This window comes from Aythya ferina, assembly GCF_964211825.1.
Source record: "Aythya ferina genome assembly, chromosome: 2".
Classification (NCBI taxonomy): Eukaryota; Metazoa; Chordata; class Aves; order Anseriformes; family Anatidae; genus Aythya; species Aythya ferina.
Window position 1 is genome coordinate 33816636 of NC_140297.1, and position 25322 is coordinate 33841957.

Below are 25322 nucleotides of genomic sequence, written 5' to 3' on the forward strand. Positions count from 1 at the left end.
TTTATCTAGGTATGGTTACTACATTCTTAGAACTCAGGATGGCAAATTAGGTTTTTGTCTTTGCTTTGCACCTAATTCTCTTTTCCCACCATATATACATATATATAAAGCATTTGAATTCAAGGATTTTTGTTGCAACTTTAGTAACTTACTGGGCAGCAATCTTGATGAACTTTTTGACCAACTGTACACGTTTGCAGAGCTGGCTGCAGAGGAGTATCTCAGTGGCAACCCAAAGCTGGACCTCATTGCATCTTTGAAGCAGAAGACTGAGATTCTCAGTGTTTTCAGCACTGCCCTGTCTGCTGAATGTGAAGTATATGAGCTCTTGCTGGAAGACATTGTCAATATTATTAGGGATACAAAAATGACTTAAATATAAAGAAGTTATAAATTATGACAAATATTTCTGAGACAAGACTTGGATACAAATGGCTATTTTTTATTGTCCATGAGCCAATCACAAATCATTCAGTTTTTGGTTTGGCTTAGCAGTCTAGAGGCTTATTACAGTATTCAGGTGAACTGGAAGTCCTGCAAGATGTACTTTTCTTTTAAGATTTCCTGCAGTTCCACTTCTCATTTCAGGAAGATACAGGACATAACTAATCTGTCTCTTTCTGAATTTCATCACTTCTGTTCCAGCAGGAAGAAGCAACCAAATCCCAGAGCACTGCAGAATTTGAAAAATTTCCACTCCTATTTCTTGCTAAAAATGGCCAAATTTTCATGAACAGAAGCATGGGTCTTGCTTTCTGTGCAAAGAAAAAATATCTTGACTAGCTCTGTTTTGAAGTGTCTAACCTTAGCAAAAGAACATGAAATAAAAGATCAAGGAAAGCATCTGATGAGAGGCAAGGGAATTTCCCAGTCACTTTCTCAGAAAGTCATCACACTTTTCACTGAATGATATTTTCAAGTGACATTTTGTACTGTTAGCTGTGTGTTTTACTCAGAACCTCACAGCAGAACCTATCAAAGTCATTGAAACAATCCAGTGGGCACTGAAGTGGGATATTATGACATTTTATAAAGCCTGCCCGGTGTTTTTTTATTTCATTGAAACCTAACCAGAGCAGTAATGTGAACATCTAACTTGCTGAAATAGTGATTTTTTTTTTTATTTTTTGTGTGTGTGTGTGTGTGATTAAAGTGAAATCAAGGTCACTTATTCATAGAGTCCTGTATTTACTGGAATATTGTTGAGTGCAAAGGACAATTTGCATCCACAACACATTAATACAGACAGTTTTTAGAGAATAATTGTGATCTTTTACTCTCTTGAGGCAAGTTTCAATAAAACCCACGATGTATACAGGGAACATGAGATGCACCACCACAGGGAAGTTACAAACCTTTGTCAAACTTTTGCAGTATCAAGGATTACAACCCATGTCTTGGACCTGATTCAATACCACAACTACTGAGAACTGTGACATCATATTGTCATGACAGTGAACCAAGAACCAAGGAATACCAATGCTCCAAAATCCTGGTGCAATATCAAGACACCAAAGCAATATACTGCTGCATGAAAACAATGTACATTGAAGCGAGCATGGTGCTCCTCACCTCATGAATTGCATTGAAGAGGCTCCAGTCAAAATTTGTTAGTTCTAAGGCAAGATCCCAGGTGTTGATTCCCAAAATTCTCACAGACCGTTGCTGCAACTCCTCGTTTTCAGCAAATGGGTTCTAAATAATTGACAAGAACAAAAAATTCTGAGCAAATGCCAAAAGCTTCACAATGAAACAGATGTTAGACCAAGGTACAAAACAGAGCTGACTGAGTAAGTAATCTTCTAAGTGCACTGAGGTGTTTTTTTTCCACACTAATCAAAATCAATGAGTTATAGCCTATTTAATAAATAGCCTGAAACAAGAATTGGTCAATAGGATCAATGATTTCCCATTGGATTAGGATTTCTCCTTCCCTTTCTCTTATTCTCTCTAAACCTTAAGTGTAGAACACTGACCAAACAGGTAATGAACATAATGAAAATATAACTTCTGAAATTATCAAGAAAGTAAATTTTGACACCAGGAAATTTTTGTATTACAAGGTAAAGGAATCATCATGCAAACACACCAGCTCCAGAATAAATATACAAAACTTGCCACCAATCCACATACATTTACAAACAGCATAAATTCAACATAATTTACTCCAAGTGCAGTTGCCAACAAATAGTAAAACACTGCAGGTTCTGACTCATAAAAGTTACTTAGGTTATCACTGTGGAGTTCACTGGTATCGCCAGTATTAAGGGTCATTTGAATTTCCATTATTAGCTCTGATTTTCAAAGGTTTGTATTTCTTTTGTGTTTTTTTTTTTTTTTTTAAACCTCATCAGTCTGAAACCTGGCACATGAACCATCTGCCAAGATGAAAGATTATTCTTATCAGTTAAGCCATTACTTTGGTGCTATATTCTTGACAGTTACAGCAAGTTTTGCTATTTTTATTATGCAACTAATGAAACTAGATTGGCTGTCACCTGTCTGTACTAGAAACCCTTCCTTAATATTAGCATTTTTAGAGGTGGCTAGAATGCTGGAGATAATGGGGATGACAGATTACAATGATATCAGCATGTCAGCTCTTCAGGGCACATTGATCCAACAAAATGTAAATAGACATTTCTCATTGCTAGGATGAATGCACAGATACTTGTGCTGACAACAAATAGAAGTCAGATGCAATACTGTCCCTGCACTTTCCTCGAAGCATATGAATAATTAGCAGAAAAGATTAAATCTTGGAGATGCTGCCTCACTGAGGTTTGGGGAAAGCACAGGGAGAGAGATTTTTCAATCCCATTTCCTGAGGACAGAGGGAATGAGAGAACTTCTGCCTTTCAACATGCTTCCCTCCCCAGCACCAGAGACATGGAAAGACAGAAAAACGGAAGAGAAAAGGAGATGCCACCAGCCACAAAATAACCATGTGGATGCCGCAACACTGTGGTCATGCTGATACTCAGTAATTTTGGTAAAACTCACACTACATATATACATAACTACATGTAGTAATTCCACGTTTGTAGGTTTGTAGAGTTTGTCTTCCACCTTCTGTAACTCTATACTAGCTATTTTATGTATCGTAAAAGCACAAGGGCTAAAAAAAGGAGTTGTGAGCTTTGAAGTAATCCTCATCTCAGTCAGCCCTGTACAACCACAAGCCAGCTTTTCTAGGCTGACATAGATTGAAAGATTTAAGCTTTATAGAAGCTTTGGTATATTTGAAATTGATGAACAAATTCCATTACTGTTCAGTCAAATAACTGCTGTTAATGCAAGATTTTTTTTCAGGTATAGAACAGCTTAGTAAGCTTCACTAAGGAACTGAAAAATAAGTCATGTACTGAAAACACACTCTTAAATGAATAGGAAGCCCTTGATCTGGAGTCAGACACATAAAAAATTGGAAGTACAAAATACACATCCTTACCAAAGAATCAGTCAGATCTTTTCGGTAGACAAACATACGACTCGATGATTCAAAAGATTTTGAGATGGCCAAGTCATTTGGTTGTAGTTCATGTTTTTCTTTAAAAATAGAAAATAAAACACACAAGCTTCAGAAAAAGGAGTACAAGCTTCATATAAATACGAGAAAAAAAACATTACAAACATATTTGTAAAGCCACTTATTTTTTTTTTGAACATAACCAAGCATTAAACACACATATACCAATCATGGTTTCATCATCTCCACACTATTCTGAATAATAAAAGAAAAATGTCTCTGATGGTGGACGAGAGCACAAAGTCTTCCATAACCTGCTTTCAGTGTGGACTTCACAGAGGATAGAATGGAAAGAAACCCTTACATTTTCTAGTCTAACCTCCTGTGCATTAGTGAACATTTTATTTCAACCCAGTGGATCTACCACAAATGCAGTGACTTCAGTTAAAGCAACGTGTCTCATCCTCAAGAGACTGACCTGCTGTGTGTCACAGGCAGAAAAAAGAACAGGGGTGGAGAACTCATCAGTAACTGTTCAACCCATAGAGCAGAGGAATAACTGGGAAAAAAAAGGTCCTTGTTAATTAATTTATGTAGAGAAATGATTCCTCTAGACCTTTACCAATTTATTTACTAACCAGCAGGACACACCAAACAGCCAGCAAAGAGAAAGGACTTTTTTTCTCCACTCACTGGGCAGCGTTCTGCTCTGGGCAATTTCTCTGGGCAGAAAAAGGTGGGGGGGGGAGGGTGGAGATCCAGAACACAGCTAAACACTCATGCCTTAGGAAAACTGTCTCTTCCTGCAGGCTCCAAGTAATCTTCTGGAGACCTGACGTGAAATTTGATTACAGTCACTGTATTAATGTAGATCCAAAAGCACGACAAGCATGTTGACAGCTGACTTTTCATGGCCTATGAGGGAGGGGTAGAAGCAGGAGTCTGAGTGCAAAACATCATTACTAACAATCCATTTTTCCCCTTCCTGTGCTCACACTGATGCCAGAAACATTCATGCTGAACTACCAGTATGTCCTTTCAAGATAATTTTGAATAAAAAGACCTTGCTTGTTCATTTAAAGAGTACAATAAAAACACGTTCTTCAATGCTCAACCTGTTGCCCTCCAAGTGGATGGTGGATGACAGCTCTGAGTCACGCAAACAGTGAAAAACAAAGGAAAAAATAAAGCATTGGCAGGCTGCTGTTTATTGCACACAGCACACAAGTGGCAATGCATAGGAACAAGGATACTGAAACTGTGCTATCTCCAATTAATTCGTTCCATGTGACCAAACAGCATTTTGGAAATTACAATGGTCGTGTACAAATGATAGTCCTATTGTACCTGCATTTTAATGATTTCTTCTTATTGAACAGCCAAATGGCAGTGACTTCTTTTTTCTGTGGCTTTCTTAGGAAACAATGCAGTCTAGAGATAATAGCATGTTTCATTATTTATGAATTGCTGGTTTTCTTTAGATAACTAGGTAGTTAGCACCAGATTTATTGCTATCAGAGCAAAACTTGCTCTGCTTCTGACCGGGAGCAAAACACCCGAAGAGTAACAGCAGCAGAATGATCTTGCAGTGCTGCAAAATGCAATGGACTCGAGTTTGGGCACACACAAGGGTAAAACAAGTACATCTGCAAGTGATGTAACCCAGTTGGCCAGGACGCCTACATGTAATGCTCCCGTGTGGCTGCTCCACGCCCCGGCTCTCAATTGCCAGGGCAGGGCGCCATCTCCTTGCCACCCACACCAAAATCCTGCAAAAAAAAAGGTTATTTAATTGTGTTTGACATGGGGGAGGGAAAATGTGACCTCCACTTCTGAATCAGATAAATAAACAGAACAAGCCAGCATTTGTCTGTATTTCAAAGAAGTAAGACTGAATGCAGTGTCTTTACAGGTTTGCCCTTTGTCTTGGGATCCACACTGGTTAATGCTGGCTGAGAGCACAGCCCAGGCATTCTCAAGTCTTAGCCCTACTTTGCAGGTCCAGCTTATCCTTTCCATGTACCTAGTTACATCACTTCCTTTATTTTCAATAAGAAAAGATACTGCAATGAAGAAAACAACCTGACCAGTGATTTTAAGGCCTGACAGACACCAAATAAAATCTTGGCTTTTGGCTGGTCCCTAGTGTCAGCCCACAATCAGTCTGATCCTCCATGTAAAGACAATAAGCCTTTCTTGGTAAATGAGAAACACTGAACTAACAGGCAAAAAATGTCAGTCATAAGCAATACTGCCTCAGTATCTTGACTGTGCAAATATATGTCTCCCTCCTTTCTCCTGGAGAATATTCATTCCCCATGCTGTAAATAAGAAAGCAGTCACACATACAGTATTTGCTATTCCCTTTTATATTTTAAAAGCAAACCATGCCTCATTGCCTTCCAAATTAATTTAGATGTGAAAGTAGATTTATCTGTGGGGAACAAAAAAAATATCTTGTAATACTGATGGATACGGACAGTCCTTTGCACTCCCTTCCCAGCATGGAAACACCGCATCCGGCAGGACCCAAGAATGAGCAGTTGCCATGGGAACGACTCTGGGATGCAGCTCCTCATTGTTCCCTGGTCATCCAGCTGTGGGCCCATGCAGGAACAGCTGTATACTTGCACCAGAAAATGTCAGCCCTCCCTTAAGGTGATGCACTAAAGGGTGAGTAACTGGATGAAGGAACGGTATTTACCACCAGAGAACGTGACTGTCACCAGTGCCAGCTCCTCCTCTGGGTACTGGATCTTTTCCGCTATAATCTTCAGTATCTCCTGTGCCGAAGCGGTTACTTGAGCTTTCACGCTGACATAGGAGTGCTCCGTTATATACACGCGGCAGAATACTGCACAGAGGAAGAAAGGCAGGCTCAGCAGAAGTCAGAGACCCTAGCAGAAAAGGGGGGAACGCACATACCCAGTCTCTGCAATACCCAATCTGCAGGAAGGGCTGCTCCCGCACCCTGCCCAACAGGGATGTGAAACTAAGCACCAACCATCACCATTTTCCCCCTCACCACCCCCTCTTCCTGGGAGATGACAGGGACAAACAGATGCATTTCCATGGATGCATGTCAGCAACACCTACTCAAGAGCTCCTACCATGAGGATGCATAGCTGACAACCTCCTCTGCTGTCTATTTTCTCTGCAAACTCAGCTGTTACCACGTTTTGCCCCTTCCTTTTAGGTTTAGATAAATCACCATTCTTCTGCTGCAGAAACTATTTTGCCCCTCCACTTTCACCTGGAGCAGTAAGTTCCTCAAGAGACATCTAAACTACATGCACTGCCGGGGTATGTTAGCACCAGCAGAGGCTGCCTGAACTGCAGTGCGATTTGTTCCAAAACTCTCTTCCTGAGTCACTTGCAGCACACATAAAAGGGACTGGTTTGGAGAAATTCCCTGGGCTCAAAACTTCCACGGAAGTCCAAGAGTTGTTTAGGCTCTGGGCAGGAGATTCCCATTGGTAACGCTGTGGTTGGCTCAAGCAGTACCTTGTTTCTGCTATGAAAATGATGTATGCTCCCTGTTTCCCAGAATTTTAGGTTTACTTTTTTTTTTTTCTTTCTGAGTTTGCTGTAGCCAGATATTTGAAATACAGCTGCCATACTTAAAAGGAAAGAAACAGACCTGCAGACTGGCACAGATGTTTCAAAATGACATCTGCTAATGATAATTGCCACAGCTCTGGATTCCTTACTTGCTTAAGTGCTTAAAATTTTCATTTTCTTCTACTTAAGTGGTTATTGCAGACAGGCTGCTACCATGACAGTATAAGGTAATAGTATTCTTCTCCAGAAATGTTGTATTTTTACTGACAAATGTATGTAGCAATTTTGCCTGTTGTACAAATCTTCACAGCTTCAGGGCACTGTCATTAACTGAGACCATGCCAGAAGTGGTTAAGGACTCTATCTTACTGAGCATCTTTTTTGTGTTGTAGAAAAGAAAAACAAAGATAAGAAGGAAGGAGGAACTTAACATTTAACCTTGGGGAAGAAAAGTCATTTGATTTTATATTTTTTTTCTTAACCTATATCTGCTGGCAGACAGTAAATCAGGTGCTCATCGTGTGTCAGAATCTCTCTTCAGAATGCATAAAACTAGTGAAAAGGTAGATATATCAAACTGCACTCTAAATTACAAGGTAGAAAAAAAAATAAATAAGACAGCAATATTTGGCCTCCATATGCAGAGCACAACACAACTTGCCTACAGTGAATTTGCTTGAAAACTCCACCTCTGCCATTTGGGAGGGGAAAGTGACAGCAATATATTAACTTTTAATTGAGCTGTTGACATACCCTTTATTTAGCATTGAACCAACCTACAAAATCAGGTCCTTGAGAACAACTATCGTACTGATCCTCTTCCCCTCCACAAATCCATGATATTTATAGGCATGGACCATGACATCCCTTCAAGAGCCTACGCTGCCCCTCAGTGAGATGCAGGAGGGAATGCCACCAGGAGGCTGTGGGCATGGGCTGTAAACAACCCTGAGAGGTAACATTATATTAGGAGATAAAATGCTTCTAGTCTGACCTCTGGCCCTGAGGGCAAGAGGCATGGTGTGGCTTGGACAAACCCATCCTCTACAAGCACCATCTCTTGGCAGCACTCCACAGCCCATCCCATTTCCCTCTGTCACACCCAGGCATCTCTCTCCTCTCCCCAGCCCCACTTTTTCTATTTCATTCCCTCAGTACCAGCATCTTCCATGGCTCACGCTCACAAAGAGAGAGAGCAAAGCAATTTATGGCCTTGCTGGGTTCTACTCTTCTTGTGCCTATGGCCATGGGATCTGTCCCCTCTCTTGTGCCAGCACCTTTCCTTCTCATGAGCGGTGTCAGACTTTTTAAGAAGAAAAATGGATGTGGGGGTTCTCATCCAGAAATTACATTTTCAGAAGCAGCTTCATCAGCCTAAACCTCAAGAAGATTTTCAGGCGCAGAAAGAGGCTACCTATCAGCAGAACATAGTGTAGAAAAAGACTTGGCACTAATGGAGCTGTTTTCTTGCCATGTCACAAATGAGCACTAAAAATATCTTGACTCAACATGAACTTGTGGAGTTTTGTTCCCAAGGAGAAATAAAGATTTGTTGTTAAAGGGCAAGGTTTCCCAGGAGAGGATTTTTCTGCCTGTTCTCTGCTCGTTTGCGTGGTGTTATTCTCCTCTCTGCCTACTTCCTCTTGAAGGCATTATGGGACAGCAAGAACTTAATTTTATTATTGCATTACCAACAACGAAGGGAAGTCATATTTTGAAATGGTTGACAGTAAAGCATAGTGGCATCTCAACCTCCAGAAGGAAAGGTTTTTGAGGAGAGAAGGAACTGACACCAGTTCTCAGAGTTAGCAGATCCTGCCCCACTTAACCTGACAGGCTCATTCACCTCTTGCACCAAACATCTTGGTCAAGAGACTGAAATCATGACACAGGGCAGGAATAAAGTCTGTTGGATAGGCTGCCTCTCCTGTGAATCACATAGCTCTGTCACAGAACCACTGGAGGAACTGGGTGGGGGAAAGCCCTTGAGGTATCATTCTACCACTGAGACCCTGCAAAGCTGGAGTCAGAAAGATAATCTTCATACAGCCAAACCTTTCTTGTTTGTGGCCCTAGGGTCCTGTTCAGAATCTGTATGTCCCATAATGTGTACCTTACAGGCAGCCCTTACTCAGAAACAATTTTGCCCTGACATTTAAAGGCAGAGCACTAGGCTTTTCCCCCACTCTTTCAGTCATACTTACTTTCTTCTGCTTCATTCATGGTTCCTCTGTGCTGCAGCCAGCTCTCCTTTAGACTGAACTGGTGGAAAAAGGTTTTATTCTGTGAGGGAGTGGGGGAGGAAAAAAAAAAAAAAAAGAAAAAAAAAAGAGACAACAATGACTCTCTGCATTCCTGCCCTTTACAAAGCAGTAATTCACAGAATATAGCATTCAGCGCATACATCTGGCCAAGAGGTTTCTGTATAGGAAATCCACCCACCCTTTCCTGGATCAGTAAACTGGGAGTTGCTTACTAAATAATGGCAAAGGTGGGAATTTCTGAGGAAGTGAGATGTGCCTAGGCCAAGCAGCCTCGACATTTCAAGGTTATTTGTAATCACGCACAGAGTTAATTTCTTATGCACTTATTCTTATATACATTTCCTATGTACCAATCAGCCTACCTGGCAATTTCACTGTTCTGCCCTCTACATTTCTGCAGTAACATTTTAAGCTTGTTATACGCTACAGCTTCAATCCAGAAGACTTCACTAGCTCAGCAGTTCACCTCTGCAAAGTTCATACATAAACATTCTCCAGTTGCATCTTTTACCTCTGGTTAAATAGACAAATCCATGTTCTTCTCTTTCTTTCTTTCTCTGTCCCTGTCACAACAAATCCCCCTTTACTCTGTTTACTTGCCACCTGCAGTCAACGCCTGTGCTCAGGCTGGTTTGCCGCATCTATCCAGCCAGGCAGGATGTGCTCCCAGACCTTTGTTGTTCAAAATATTCAACACTGACATCTCAGGACGTATTGTTAAGATGATAATACTGTCACAGCCACTGCAGGTTAGTTCACACAACTGATATCTAGGCTACACTGGCAGGAAAAAAAAAAAAAATCCTTAAGTAATGTTGCAGGTCTAGCCTCACTGATGTATCCTGTCATGTTTTTGGTCACCCGTCACTTTCAACTGAGACACCAAGAAAAGACGTGAAAGTGGAGAGGAGGAAAGAAAGTGAGATTGTAAGTTAGCTAGCAACCAGCAAGAAACAGGCTTGTGTTACCTTTCGGTGTGGTGAATATTCATCTACAGTGCTGAAACAAAAAGGAAAATCCAAATCATTCTTTCCACTCAAAGATTAGGAAGTTCTAGCTATCTAAGTTTACAACATAAAAAAGCTTTTTTTAACATTAAATGTTCACCAGAGCATAGCTGCAGAGCTCCTTCAGTGAAAGCTAAGGGCATCTGACTCAACCAGAAAACGCTACTGTGAATTGCAAAGTCAATGCAGAAAAAAGAAAGTCTGTGAGATCCCAGAGGACACTGATACCAGTGCCAGCCAGGGTCACAGCTCTTTCAATTTCCCAAAAGGACAAATCACAGAAATGATTCCATTTGTTAGAAAAATGTGCCGAGGAAATATCTTTCACAAATACAGTAATTATTAGTAAAACAGTAACCCTAACGCAACCACTGCAAAAGAGATTTGCTTCTCAATACTGCAGGGAAGAGGAGAGAGAATGCATCGTTTGAAGTCAAAGACTGCTGGTTCTGAATTACATTTTGCCAGTTTTTCCACACACTATTGCTTTACTTGGAAATCATCACAACCAAAATTGATGGGAGCAATTGTAGAACACACTTCACCCAACAAACATCAGATAAAATGGAATAATCTAGCTTTACTTTAGAGACGAGATGTATTGTAAAAGTGAATACAGTATTTGTATCACTCATCCCTTTATCTTTACTGAATTCCAGCAAGATGCCAACAAAAATAAATTACACTTTAAATAAAATGAGCTTTGATCACAAATATAATCAATACTTACTGACGACGATGCATCCCAAGTATTTTCTGAAATTCCTTCAGTTCCTTCTCAAGAATGGGATATTCATATACATCATCTAATACATTCCGGTATATCGTCTACAAAATAAAATAGTATCTGCAAACATCTGATAACTCAAAAATAAATCTAAGGTGTCACATCAGTAGTCTAAATCAATTCAGGCACTAGCCTACTGAAATAAGTTTCATCCTTGTTTTTATGCAATCAGCAGAGAATGTCCCTATTTAAATTTTCAGGCTAGTTCAATGCTCAGTTTGTCTTCAGAGAAGCGCTCTTTTTATCAACACCAAGTGAAAAAGTAAAACGTTGAACTCACTAGTCTACAAACAGAAAGATAAAATGGCACTTATGGCTGTTACATGAAATGTGGATTAGTTCTGAACAATCCATTCAGAAGCTTTAGGACATACCACACCATCACCACTCATCCAAAATGATGATAATTTGATTTAGACTTTCAAAATAAATGTTCTTCTTCACTTCCTCATGTTTGCAGACATTTTAAATTGAGTCAAGACTTTCTTCAAATTTAGTTAAATATTCATTTTTTTACTTGAGTGAATGACTGAACAGAGAAAAAAGGCCCTCAGGAAGATCTCCAGTTACAAGACAAAGTTTTCAAGAAAGGTGAAAGATCAATCCTACAAATTCTCTCAAAATACTTTCATTTTTCTATCAGCAGGGAGAAAAAAAAATAAAAATAAAATAACATAAAAATCAGCTAGATCTAATAGATCTTGGACCAGTGAAGACATGGCTATTTGGCAAGTATAAAGTTTTGGTACTCAGATACTTGCTAAGAGGGGCAGAATATTTATGCATTTAATAAAAATGCATAAAGCTGTGTTGTTCTCAATATACAAACATTGTGGAATACCATTATACTCTTCCTTGTACCTCAGACAAAGACTTCAAAACTTGCCCTTCATCCATGATCATACTGACTGTAGACCCTGTTCTGGAAGACCAGTGTGTCTAAGGAACCTCCACAACTTTGTAGTTTTACTTCCTACCCTCTTTATTTTTCCACATTTTCTAGACTGCATGTACTTTTATAATTTTCATACCTGAAAGTAATGTTTTTTTCATTTTGAATATATGAATAACAGGTGCATGTTCAACATGACTTCCTCTAAGGCATTAAGGAAAAACATGCAAAAAAACTATAAATAGATATTTAGAACTAATCTTAAATATGAAAAATTATGCTTTTTTAATTTTCGCTGTTGAGGCTTTTTAGACAAAACATGATAATTAAACACTGAAATGCATCAGGAAGTGTTTCAATACCTTTAAAAATTGTTTTAAATGCTCATCTTCATGTAACCAGTCTTTATAGAGAGAAGTCCACTGAGAAACCAAATGCAAAACTTTTCGTTTCCTACAGGATACATCAGAGTCGTCTTCTTTCCCTTGATAGTTCTTTGCACAATAGGTACAGTAGGTTAAGGGAAAAATATACTAAGGGTTCACTGAAACTTCACTGAATCAAGTGACAGAAAAAAATTCATAATCACCTTGTTTGTTGTTTAGTAATTAAAGTTTTTTTCACTAAACTGTTCAGTTTTAAATGCATATTTATCCTCTTTGAAACGTTAGGAATTTCAACTTTTTGGAATGAAATACTCAGCAATAGAAATGTCATTTCATTCCCTGTGTCAACATGATTTTTTTTTCCTTTCTATACTAGAGAGAGAAGTCTATAAAACGTAAAAACGGTTTAAAAGGAGTTATACGATGTTGAGTCATATCTTTCCTGTAGAAGTGGGAATGATCCTTTGTCCTGCACACAGATGCCAATGTGAACATCTGTATGAAGGAGGACAATGTATCATTACAACAACAACAACAAAAAATGAGCAGAAGAAGTCAGTTCTTTTTCCCTGCACAAATTATACTATCTGCAGAAATAATGCTATTCAGAAAAAAAAAAGGGGGGGGGGGGGGGGGGGAGTAAAAGAATCTATTTCCACTATTGTTATCTATTCACAAAGTAGAAATACGAAATGACACAAGGTACTCACTTTATACATTGTTCCTGTCCCTTCACTATTCTTTTTTTTATTAAGTGAAAAGATTATGCTTTCACGGCAAAAAGAAAAGAAAGTAAAAAAAGAAGGTTCATTTTATACCTGCAAGATCATTCAAGCAATACACCATAGCTTATGGAAATAATTGGAAATAGGAGAAAAAAAATTGTTTTGTCTCAAAATGATTTATATATTGTATCAAAATGACAAAAGGTACAGACATTGTAGAATACTTCATTTTTTTTTCCTCTTAACATATTCTGAAGTATATTACACAAGTATTCTAAGAATTTACATTTATGTTCTGGGTATTTTTAAACCTGAACTTAAATGTTATTTTTGTAAAAGTTATGAAGATTTATATAGCTTTAAAAAAAAACAGCATTTGCACTGTTGTTATGAATTAGGCCTGACAGTATACAAACATAGGTGTCACTGTGTGACGCCTGCTAATACAACACTTAAAAGGATATTGCCTCAGAAGTGCCTGGCACAAGTCATCAGTTGTCATGAAAACTGTGTACGTGAGAAGGAAGTCATCCAGGAGAGTTTCTGCAGAGGAAGACAAAAAATAATAAGGTACAATATACTGTTGAAAGGAAGAAGACCATATCTATTATCTATTCCTGTGTGCATGGCAGGAACAGGAACTCAAAAAAAAAAAAAAAAAGCCTGAAGAATACATCACTGGTTTGAAGACTGTTTCACACAGTTAACAGTATGTTTCCACTGCAGATGAGATCCTTATTTAACAAGCACATCAACTCTCATAGAGACAAAGAGTAGAAATATGCACAAAATAAGCCAGAGTTCAGCACTAAGAATCTTCATCATAAACACCACCACCCTGGTTGATACTGCTGGATGGTTCCAGCCAAGCAACCTTTCCACCAGATAAATTGTTTTAAAATTTCAGAAGACAAGTTTTTACTAATAGAAGATGGAAAACTGTGATTGCCATGTACGGTGATGAACATGTAGGCATAGTTTTTGAGAAGCATGAACTACGCATATTGAAACCTTTAGCTGGTTAAATCTTGTATGCAACACTAAGTGCTGGGACATTTACTCTACGGTTTACTTAATTATATTATTCAAGTTATTTTCTGCTTCTGACATTCCTCCAAATGGTTTCTATCAGTGTTACTAAAATGACCTGAACGTACTTGCTGACAAAGCATTTCTACCCACTGCAATGTAGGACCTCAGGTTGTCAGGACAAGCAGTACTGTCAATTCAGACCTCAATAGAGCTTTCTCATTCCTCACTCCTATGCCACACTAATTTTAGGATTTCTCCAAACCTTTCCTACATACAGTAGTCACAAGAGGGAAGGTTGAAAGAACTAGGTTTGCTCTAAGATGAGAGGGCTCAGGAGGAATCTTGTGGTGGTCTTCAACAGCTCAGTGGCAAGGTAGAGATAAAGCCTAACTTTTGCCAGGAGCATGTAATGTAATGACAAAAGGAAACCATCAGACACAGATAAAAGGGACTTTTTTTTTTTTTCCTTTTGAGGATGGACAACCACAGGGACAAGTTGCCCAGACAGACTGCAGAACCTCCAACATCAACAATATTCAAAGCTTGCTGGGGCACCACAGCCTGATCTTACTAAAGCTGCTTTAAGCAAGGGTTAGACCAGATGGCCTCCGGAGGTCCCTTCCAAAGAAAACTACACTGTAACTCAAACAACTTTGCTTCTAGTGCTAGTTAATCACTCATACATGATGTGTGATCTCAGAATTAGTTTTTATTTTGTTCACAAACACAATCTTTTAGTTTTCTGCAAACAGACATGAGAATTATGCCAGTCATTTTATGCCCAAAATAAAAATGACAGTTTTTGTCATTGTTGTTGTTGTTTGTTTGTTTGTTTGGATAAAACAATGCATTTTTTCTTGAAACTTGAGGAGTCTGCATTCACTGTATTTCTTTGACTTCCAGCAAATACTCTGTGTTCCCTTTAACAAGAAATCAGTTTTGCACCACCTGCTTTACCAGATGAGAACAGGAGCATAAACAGAGGCTGACAGATAATGGAAATTCTGGTTACTTTTATTTATATCTATCTATCTATCTATATATAGATACACACACACACACACACATATATATTGTGAGGAATAAAGAAAAATTAGATTGACGACTAAAAGAAAATGATTAAATAAAAAAATCATGAAGAGAAATTAAAAAAATAGCATCACAGGCTTTTGCATGAAGGAAGACTTCTTCCAAAGGCAGCTTCTTTCTTTTTGAACTATTACTGTGCTATATTACTGTATTATTTATATAAATATATAAATATATAAATATATAAATAAATAAATAAAAAGTATTTATTTTAGAGCAAAAATACTTTAGTGGTATTACTAGTTGTTATTAGTTAGCTATTACTAGTAATTGCTACCAGTACTCAGTTGTGATTTAAGTGATGGATTTACAGCTGTAGAGACTGAAGCACAGAACACCCCTCACAGGATGAAGATAGCTGTGCCCTCATTTCCGTATGTTGGCTTCCTCACTATTTGTTTATGATGTGGTCCAGTCCAAGCTAGTGCTTGTGTGCATGTGTGTAACGGAGAGCAACCCAGCAGCTTTTCATACTAAGGCTGTAATTTCACAATAATTTAGGCCAATTTAAGTCACAGCTGCCTTGGACCTCCTTGTCAGTAAATTGACCTCTTAGATGAGGTGCAGAATGGCAAGAAAAATTCATCCATGTATCATTCAGAGCCAGATATCACGTGAATATCACATGGATGGATGGCTAATGACATCCCACCCTGCGAGCACAGGATTCAAAATACAAATAATAATAATAATAAATCTAGATCAATGCCTTTTGCCCAGTAGTTCTTAAAAGACTCCTGATGTGAAGAAGCATAGCTAAAGCTCCTTGTATTCACTAATAAAACAAGTGGATTCTTTATATTTCACCAGCATTGCTTAAAAACTGTGGAAAGTACTATCTCTGTATAAAACAAATGTTTTGTCTCAGTAAATGAAAAAGATGTTGTGAACAGATTGTTCTCTATCTAAAAGGCCTTCTATTCATTCTTTTGCATGTCTTTTGGATGATACAATGCAGCTACTAAAGCTGGAGATTTCACAAACATTTATTTGGAAACTGTTGTTCCTGGAGCCAACCACCACATCTAATCTCTCATTTTAGTTCTTGACCAAACTACATGTATGTGCAGTGATACTCATGAAGTCAAAGGTACGGTTACAACAGATTATTTCCACAACTGTCTGTCCTATATTGGTGATGCCAAAGCATCAACAATAAATAGCCATATATTCAGAAGAGAAATGAAATACTAGCTGAAGGAAAGCTTCAATCCTTATCAGTGAACTCGAGGAATTGTTCAAAATACTGTGACTTTATCATACTAACTGGTGTTAAAATACCAATACAAAAAATTATTTTTAATACAGATCATGTGTTTTCCAGATGTCTGTTATCAATTCTTTTCCAATCCCAAAGTGTTAGGATAGGAAGAAAGGCTGGTTTTGATATGATTTGAGTTTTTGCTTAAACTTTTTGCACAAACAGTGTTATAGATATTACTAATGCAATTCTTTTTAAAACAAGTGACAATTAAAACTGTTTATTTTTTCAGATGTCCCACCAACTCTTTTTAAGCCATCCGTTCAACTCAGACATACCTCTATCTGTTCACTCTCTAGCTTCTAACGACTTTATCATAATAAGGTATACCACTTAGCCAACGCAAAGTCACAGAGGGGTTACTTTTTTTTTTTCTTTTAAATACAAAGGAAATGCTAAGAAGTCAATATATTATGATTCCTGTAGTTTGTGTATAGGCTGCATTTCTTCAAATTGCCTCTGAACTTGTTTAGAAACGTAAACCCTAAAGGAATATTTTGAACAAAAAAGTCTAGATTATACATGTGATCCATTAATAGCATCACTCATCTGTTAAATTACCTTAACAAGTAAGCAATGAAAATGCTTTTGCTAGATTAAATATCTATTGCCAGTCATCACATAAAGACTTTGTAATAATATTCATATTTTAAAACACCTGTACTAACTTGCATGTATTTCCCTTAAGTAGATATGTACAGTTCACTCTACCTATCTTCTGTATTTTCTTCTCAAATGCACTGTAATTTAAGATAATTCCAATGTAGTTTTATATGCCATAGCAAGGACACAAAATCTAAGTGCTCACTGATTCTTCAAAAATAATTTCTTCAACACAAACAATTGCAGGCTTCTCAAATACTTTTTGAAGAGTAATGTGCTCTCAATTACTAATTTGTTGGTCTTAACCTGCAACCAGAGTGAAAGTCTAGGCAAGAGACAATTTATTCACAGCAAATTATTTGTTCTGTGCTCCTAATGGACACTTAGAAGAGTACATGTCAAGAGGAAGGGCTTTAAGTGTACAAGTTGACCTAATAATTATGAACAAAATTCTTTCTGTTTTTTCCTCTTTAGTCATGGTTGATTTAAGAGTTTTTTTAAAAAAAAAAAAAAAAAAAAAAAAAAAAAGCAATTCCAGTCATCATTAATTATTTACAGTGCACCATACACCCACTCATAATTGCAGTGAAGTACCTCAGCTTTTAAACTTTACTGTCCCAGTTTCTGCATAAATTTGTGACCACCTTCCCTAGTTTTTCTGGTATTTATAATATCTAGTGAGAATAAAATGCACAGTAATAGCTGAAAAAGAAAAAAAGCTGCCTTTGGAAGAAAAGTCTTTCTTCATGCAAAAACCTGTGATGCTATATTTTTTTTTTAACTTCTCTTCATGAATTTTTTATTTAATCATTTTCTTTTAGTCATCAATCTAATTTTTCTTTATTCCTCACAATTTACCTTTATTTGGTTAAGCAATCACTACAAAGTATGCAGTCAGCTTACAGCTATGGAATATTTCATTTCAAAGACAATTTCAAGCATTTTAAAGATTCATTGAGACATGCAACAGAAACACCATGTGTTCAATGGGCTACTGCTCTTGCAGCTCTTTGGGGGCAGCCTTAGGCAGTAAATCTCACCACACTGAATGTGCGCTCTCACCATAGGCATAAAAATAGTAACAACTACAAAAAGTGCACTGTGCTTATTTGTTATTAAATAGTCAATTCACACCAGCTTCTGCTGAGACAGGTTCTCACGGGCTGTGTGTCTTCCCCCAGGTGAAAAAAGGCAATGTAGACATTAACTTTACTGGCAGCTCTTAGTACCCTTCTTCCAGACTTTCTGCACTAAGTCCTTCTGCAAGATATGTTCAGGATGGGTAAGGGATGGAGAGAGCAGTATATAGGCATGGGATGCCCTGATGCACATGGATATCCCAGGGAACATTTGCTTTCAGTTGGCAACTGGAAGACCCAGAAAAGACATCTACAAGAGAAGTTACAGCTGTACTGCATGTGTACAGTGATGGGATCCAATGGCAACAACAATCTGGCTGGGAACAGGGATCTTGAGTCCCAGAGACAGTAAACAGTCATATATTTGGATAACCAATCAGTTGTACATTCCCAGGTCCTTCAAAAAATCCACAGGATTCCCTGCTGCTTTCCATGTGCCCTCTCACATGAATAGATCATAACCTTTCTCTCTGAGGGTGCAACTCCACAAATTTTAACCCAGTGTGAGGGCATATTTTTTTTATATATGCACAATTTTAAATGGCAGGAGTGTAGAGTGGGTTTCTCACATGAATTTACACAACAAATTTTATTTCTTTCTTCTCCACTGTCTTCTCTAGACAGGGTATCAATTACCAAGGCTTAGAAAAGAAATGAATAAAGAGCTGTAGCCAGAAACCCTCTGTGGTACACCTTTAGGAAACCAGCACAGGCAGTATACTTTTATGTCTCAGGTATGTTTAAGACCTGTAAATTAATCTCAAACTTGGACATTTTCTTAAGCTTTCATAGTGGTACAAGGCATCAGGGGAGCATTATGATATTAATAACTTGTTACAGAAATGTGGAAAGAGACTTAATCTAAAGGATCTTAATCTTTGTCAAATGAAATAGAAGTTAAATTATTTTTACTAAATTAAATATTTTAGCTATCACATAAAATGAATTAAGGAAGAGAAGAAGTAGAGAAATATTCCAGTGCTACAGATAGCTACACCTAACTACCTTATCAATTTGTATATCCAAGTATTATTTACTAGCATGGGTTTAAACACACTTGTGTACATCATCACAGCTAGAACACTACACGTATACTCTATACATATTTACGTTATGAATATGTTCAATAGATCAAACTATTCAGAGTACACCTATTGCTAATATTAGACAACCTATCCAGCTAAGCCAGATATAACTGCTCCTAATGCCAGCACTGAGTCATTAATCCCTTTATACCCACAAGAAGAGATAACCTGATGACAAACTCCAGTTTGTTCTGGTTTTCTGATCACCCTGTTACATCCTGAATAGTTGTTGTTTTGCTGCTTCTCAATTTCTACCAACCAAAAAACTACCAGTGAAAAATAAGCCAAACACGTCTCCTTCACAAACAGATTGCCCTGATGACAAGAACCCTTCTCTTTTCATATCTGACCCTACAAAGCAACTTTTTACCTCTCGTTCTTCTTACTCTATGGTGTTTCTGTTTCCATTTTCTTTGTTATTACATGCTTATTTAAATATTAAGAAAAAATACATTTATGCAAAACATCTGCCCAACAATATTTTAAATATACAATGCATAATTTTGTTTCTAGTAATTACATTGTTTACAAAAGGTAACTTGCTCTGTATAGAGGGGTACAAACATACAGGCTCTGTGCCTATAGACTCTGTATCCCTTTATCTGCGGATTGCCTATGTCACGTACTGTTAGTTATTAAGAGGGTAATAGTGAAATCTTAAACTGTAAAGAAAAACAACTAATGTAGTTTTTTGTAAAGCTTATCACCCATTCTGAATATAAATCTCTTTCACTTCGCACTGTACAAATCCATTGTGAATGGTTGTGCAAGAATTATAGAAAGATTTAAGGGTTTTTTAGACCTGTATTCCACATTAAATCGGATTACAAGAAAATACAGATAAAGTACTGGAAAGCAAGTCTTTTTCCACTTTATGTAAAGTAGGTGTTCAGCTTTCTCTGAGGATTTGCTTGAGGAGACCAAACCTAGATGGAGAATGCAGAGGAAAAAAAAAATCATCTAAAAAGCCTGAAAGAACAAGCTTCTGGAATTCACAGTTAATTCGTAAGTTAAAACTTAATGAGCTTTTACAGTGTCAAGTTCACAGCCCTTACTCTTGGATTTCACTATGAGTATGTGAAGAACTAAGCAAAAGGGTGAAGAATTCTTGTCTTGGGTTAGAAGGACAACTCTCAAAACCCTCTGCTTTCCCAGCCAAGGAAATTACTAAATACCCTTACTCTTCAATTTACCTCTCATTCAGGTATCAAACAGAAAGAGATCAGAAGATCTCCTCCATCCTGAGGCATGTTAAAACCTGAGTATAATATATTTAGTGGGCAGTGCATAGGAACTCCAGCAACATGAACTCTTAGTTGGAGTTACACACACATTTCTCAAACATCAATGCAAACTCTAAGTTTCATGCAGGAATTAGACCTCTTTGCTCTTTAGAGTGTGGCGGGGTGGGAGACTTTTTTTGGGGGAAATATGTTTTAGATAACATATAGAAAAAATACAACAGCTGTAACCCTTCATCTACGCCATCTCTTATTTGTGACTATGACATGCAAACACAATGGTATAAGCATACAGACATCTCCTGTGAAGTTCCTTATTTTAATGAACTAATCAGTGTTAACCAGAATTCTAAATTTAAAAATCACCAACAACTTCAAAATTTGTTCTTGCATTCACTGTGTCATCCCTACCTCACATGACCAGCCACTTTTCCTTAGCATTTAGTGAGGCTCACCCTACTGAGTATGTTAGAAAAAAAAAATCCTTCAGTGTTTTATATCTTCCTGTCTATGAGTTAAACGTTGGACTCAACAATGCTAATGTATCTTGTGACCTCAAGACACAATCAGAAAAACGTGGGATTTTTTTTTTTAATTTTATTTAAGAAAATACTCAGAGATGGGGTTAGCAATACCATAATGTTCAGAAATGGTTAAAACTTGTATTTCTCACAATTGCAGAAAAGCAGCCGTATGAGATAGGGTTACAGCTGGGCAAACAGACAGATGAAATCCCCGTGCTTGAGTAAAATGAATGCTGATTGCTTACTGTTCTGCAGGGAACAGACATTTTTTGCTATTTTGAATATGTACTTACTGAGTTCAAATTAAACTAGATGAGGGCCACAGCAATGCATTTGCAAGTTTTTGTGCCTCTCAGTGCTGAAAGCTCTTAAGTTTGACAAATTTTTTGTCATCCCTCTTACTCCTTTCCATAAAATGTGAAAAATTATAATCACACCTCAAGGTGGAAACTGCTACACGTAGTCTCTGGTTCACATAATACTATGCAATGCCCTGAAACCTTTCAGCAATGCAAATGCATGTCCAGCAAGTTGTAGCTAGTAATCAGAAAATTGCTCGTTCTGCAGAAATGGAAAAAACGATTTGAGGGCAACTCCTTTTAAAGATAGAAGTTTCTCAATAATCTGTAATTCCACAGCAATTTACTAAAAATGTCAGGATGTCCCTGAGTACAAACAGTAAATGCAAACTGCTATCATTACTGTCTGATCTAGCAAGATACCATTCATAACAGCAAGGGTGCTGAGTAGTCCCAAATTCCCCTTGCCTTCAGCAGATGGCAGTGGCACTCAGGACCTCACAGGATTAGCCCTTAATCCAAAAATCAAATACTACAGAAATGCTATGCCACTATGGGCACAGCTTGAAGCAAAAAATGAAAATCACGTTGAGAAATAAAGGTCAATATATAATTTGCTGCTAATGTATTAAAACAATTATAGTAGTTATGTCATCTAACCACTGAAGCTCTGAGAAATCAATGTGCAAAGGAATAAAGAGCAAGGCATTTATTTCTGTCGTTAGGTTAGAAAAAGAAAATATATAAGGGCAAGATATTTAACCTGTACAACCAGAATTTTTATTAGAGCACAAAAATTGGAACTAGGAATAATTTCTAAGGTTACCTCCCAGTGATTTCTGGCAGTATTTTAACATCTGCAGAATTAATCAAACACATTCTGTCTGGTAAGGTCAAAGATCCTCCCGAAGTTGCATTCCAGTTGCTGCTATCATACATACTGGAGCAGTTTCATATTTTGTTAGAGGGACAAAAAGCCCTGAAACCACAGGCATAGAGCAAATGTCAGACTTGTCTAGCTTTAATGAGGCACTAATTTTTTTTTTCACATAGTCATCTGAAATCTGAAGCTTTTTTCCCCCCTCCAGGTAGGATGGAGCCGTGGTGATTAATGTGCAGCTATAATGGTCTGGGTTATTTGAAGTTACAGAACAAATCCACTACACCTTATACATTTTAAAGTATTAGAAATATTGCCTATAGCTCTAACCCTAAGATATTGCTACTTAAAAAAAAAAAAAAAAAAAACTATTGTAACTAAACCACTCAAGCCTACCATGCAGTGAAACTTCAACTGACAGCAGACTGAGATATCTAAAATATGTGCAAAGTATTCCCATCAGCCTAGCTGCAGAAAGAAGCCAGTCCTTGCTCACCTCTCCAGTCTCCCGAAGTACTTCAGGAAAAAAAAAAACACAACATCCTCTCCTTCCATTGATTGTTTCTAATAAGCCAGCCAGGCCAGGAGTGCCTGGAGCAGCAGGATGGAGGATAAAAGATTTAATGGTTCCCTTTCATCTATCTGCCTGCAGCCAGCTGCCTCGTGGGGCAGGGGAGGTAGGCATGCAGCAGTAACAGCGCAGCACACTGGATGGTCCTCACTTGTTCTTTACCTCCAGCAGACACATAGCCCAGTCACCCACTTGTCTTGGTGAAAGTCAGATAAGTGCGAGACAATTTTCTATTTCTTCTTTTAAATTGATTTCTTTGTATCCCTGCCCTCACCCTCACCTCCAGGCACCCAAAGAGGTGCCAGGCTTTCCAGCCCTGGTCCTCAATGACACAATGTCCAGGTGCCACTGTCACCTCCTCAGGGGGGGCTGAGAGCTATATTGGAAAACCAACTGCTTGGAAAAAGCAACCTTCAGATCTGGTGTCATATCAAATACATAAATACTGTCACATCTTCAAAACGAGATTGTGTGTTCTTTTTTGGGTCTGCATCTTGAGCTACTTTAGAAGGACCTAATTTTCAATGGCATTTCCCAGAACAAGAACTAAAATCTTCTGTTGATGTCCCCAATACATCTATAAAAATAAATGAGTAATTTAAAAAATCTTAATTGGCAGTATTTTCAAATACTACTGCCACCTACATTTTTAAATGTAGTGCCTAATGACAGGCTCTAAAAAACAACTACATTTGGACAATATCCAGTCAAGTCAATTACAATGACAAGTACAATGTAGGGACCAGAATAAACTCCACACTGGAGCATCACATGGGTAAAGAACAAGCCAAAAGGCATGTGGAAATGCCACCTCTCAAGCTTTGCAGGTCAGGTGCAATGCCTACAATTCAGCATGCAGCCTTACCCCCACCACATCCGCTGTTAACTGCTTTCCATACCAACTAGAGCAATATGTCCCTGGAGGGAACAGAAATGTACAGATCTGCTCTGTGTATTTTGAAAAGTGTTTAGCAAGAAACTTTGATCCATTATTTTCCCCCTACAAAGAAGCAAGGGGAAATTTCTTTGTGCTTCAGCCCGGGGAAGGAGATATAAGAGGAATCTTGTTTGCCCCTGGGACCCAAATTATCATAAATATGCTAAGCAGCATGAGCTCCACAACATGTGGCACAGGAACACGTGCAATAAACATCACCATGTCTCTTCAGGGACACAGAGAATGACAAAGCCTCCACAGGCAAAAAGATCCTGGCTTCTACAGAGTTGGCAGAACTGCATACAAAGGGAACGATAGTGTTTGCATCCAAACAAGAACCACGGGATTTGGTCCAAACCTCCGCATAAGATGGCAATAACATGTACAGGACTAACAGACAGATAACTCACAGATTTCTCTTCCAGCATGCCAAACAGCAATGCACTGGGTCAAATGACATCTTTGTTGTATACGGTTTCAGATGAGGTTAGGGTCTCACATTGGCAACTGTGGTACCCTGCCACGCAGCCTCGGGCACAGTGACCCACATCCCAACATCTTCTGCCTTATGAAGGCAAAAGGTACAGTGAAGGTGCCGCATGGTTGGTGTGTGCACACATCTCCACAGAATAAAACCCCAGTGAGGAGTGTCATAGCTCTCATAGGGCAGCCATGGTTTGCCTCCCCACACAGTGAAAGGATTCCAAAAAGAAACAATATATGTCATGATGGTGGCGTTAAACCATAATTTTACATTAATTGTAGGCTTGCATACATACATATAGTCTTTAAATTATGAACCTGAAATTGCACTTGCTATACTGAGACACCCAAATCATTCCATTGAGTGGTTAACATGTAATTAAAGACAGCTTTTCTCCTTATTATTACTGACAATTATAATGGAAGACAGAGAAATAAAAAAGCCTTGTACATAGTCTATATGTGTAGTAAGAATATCTATCAACTTCAAACTACAGAGTTTGTCAGTACAACCTTGTCCTGACAGCAGAATGAAAGAAAAAGAAAAAGGTTCCCTTTTGCACTGTTTAAAGATCACACAGGGGTGGGTGAGACACAAGGAATATACATTATTTGTTGTACAGCTACTTGTGAGCATTAAAATACCTGCACAGCTATTTTATTCCCTGCAGCAGCAGAACTGTGTTACTGCACATGGACCTTTGGCTACTTATATACATGATTCTTCAAAGTTAGAAAGTGGGGATATTAAGCAAATACTTGATGAAAATCCAGTGGGGTGATTTTCTAAAGGTGAATACTCACTTTTGCCATTATTTCAGATTTTTTAGTGCTACTTAACAACTTAGTTATAAAAAATACAATCAGAAAACAACTCTTAGATAAACATAACTTTGCACTCCTTAAAGACAGTTTTTTCTTTTGTATCCTTCTTTTTCAAGTCTTTTGTGACACTATCTCTCATGCACAACCTGTAAAGCATCTAACACAACAGATACATTCTCTATCCTGTAGAAATTGTTCTGTTTCCCCCTTCATCCACCCTGCCAGCTGTTCTGTGGATTTCCATGGGGCACAAAGGAATTTC

The 25322-nt window shown here is 38.1% G+C and overlaps 1 protein-coding gene across 3 annotated transcripts in view; it reads right to left on the bottom strand.

Annotated features, from left to right (window-relative positions):
• RAPGEF5 (Rap guanine nucleotide exchange factor 5) overlaps positions 1-25322 on the bottom strand; it is a 161383-nt gene that overhangs the window by 21704 nt on the left and 114357 nt on the right. For 2 of the 3 annotated variants that reach the window (XM_084507490.1, XM_084507492.1), the window contains 9 exons: positions 13556-13634; positions 12343-12487; positions 11032-11129; positions 10263-10293; positions 9235-9313; positions 6174-6323; positions 3452-3549; positions 1573-1695; positions 153-331 (listed from right to left, as the gene is read on the bottom strand). In XM_084507490.1, the coding sequence (XP_084363616.1) occupies positions 153-331; positions 1573-1695; positions 3452-3549; positions 6174-6323; positions 9235-9313; positions 10263-10293; positions 11032-11129; positions 12343-12487; positions 13556-13634 (982 nt within the window). The remainder of the gene's footprint in view (positions 1-152; positions 332-1572; positions 1696-3451; positions 3550-6173; positions 6324-9234; positions 9314-10262; positions 10294-11031; positions 11130-12342; positions 12488-13555; positions 13635-25322) is intronic. The other variant, XM_084507491.1, reaches the window with a different exon arrangement.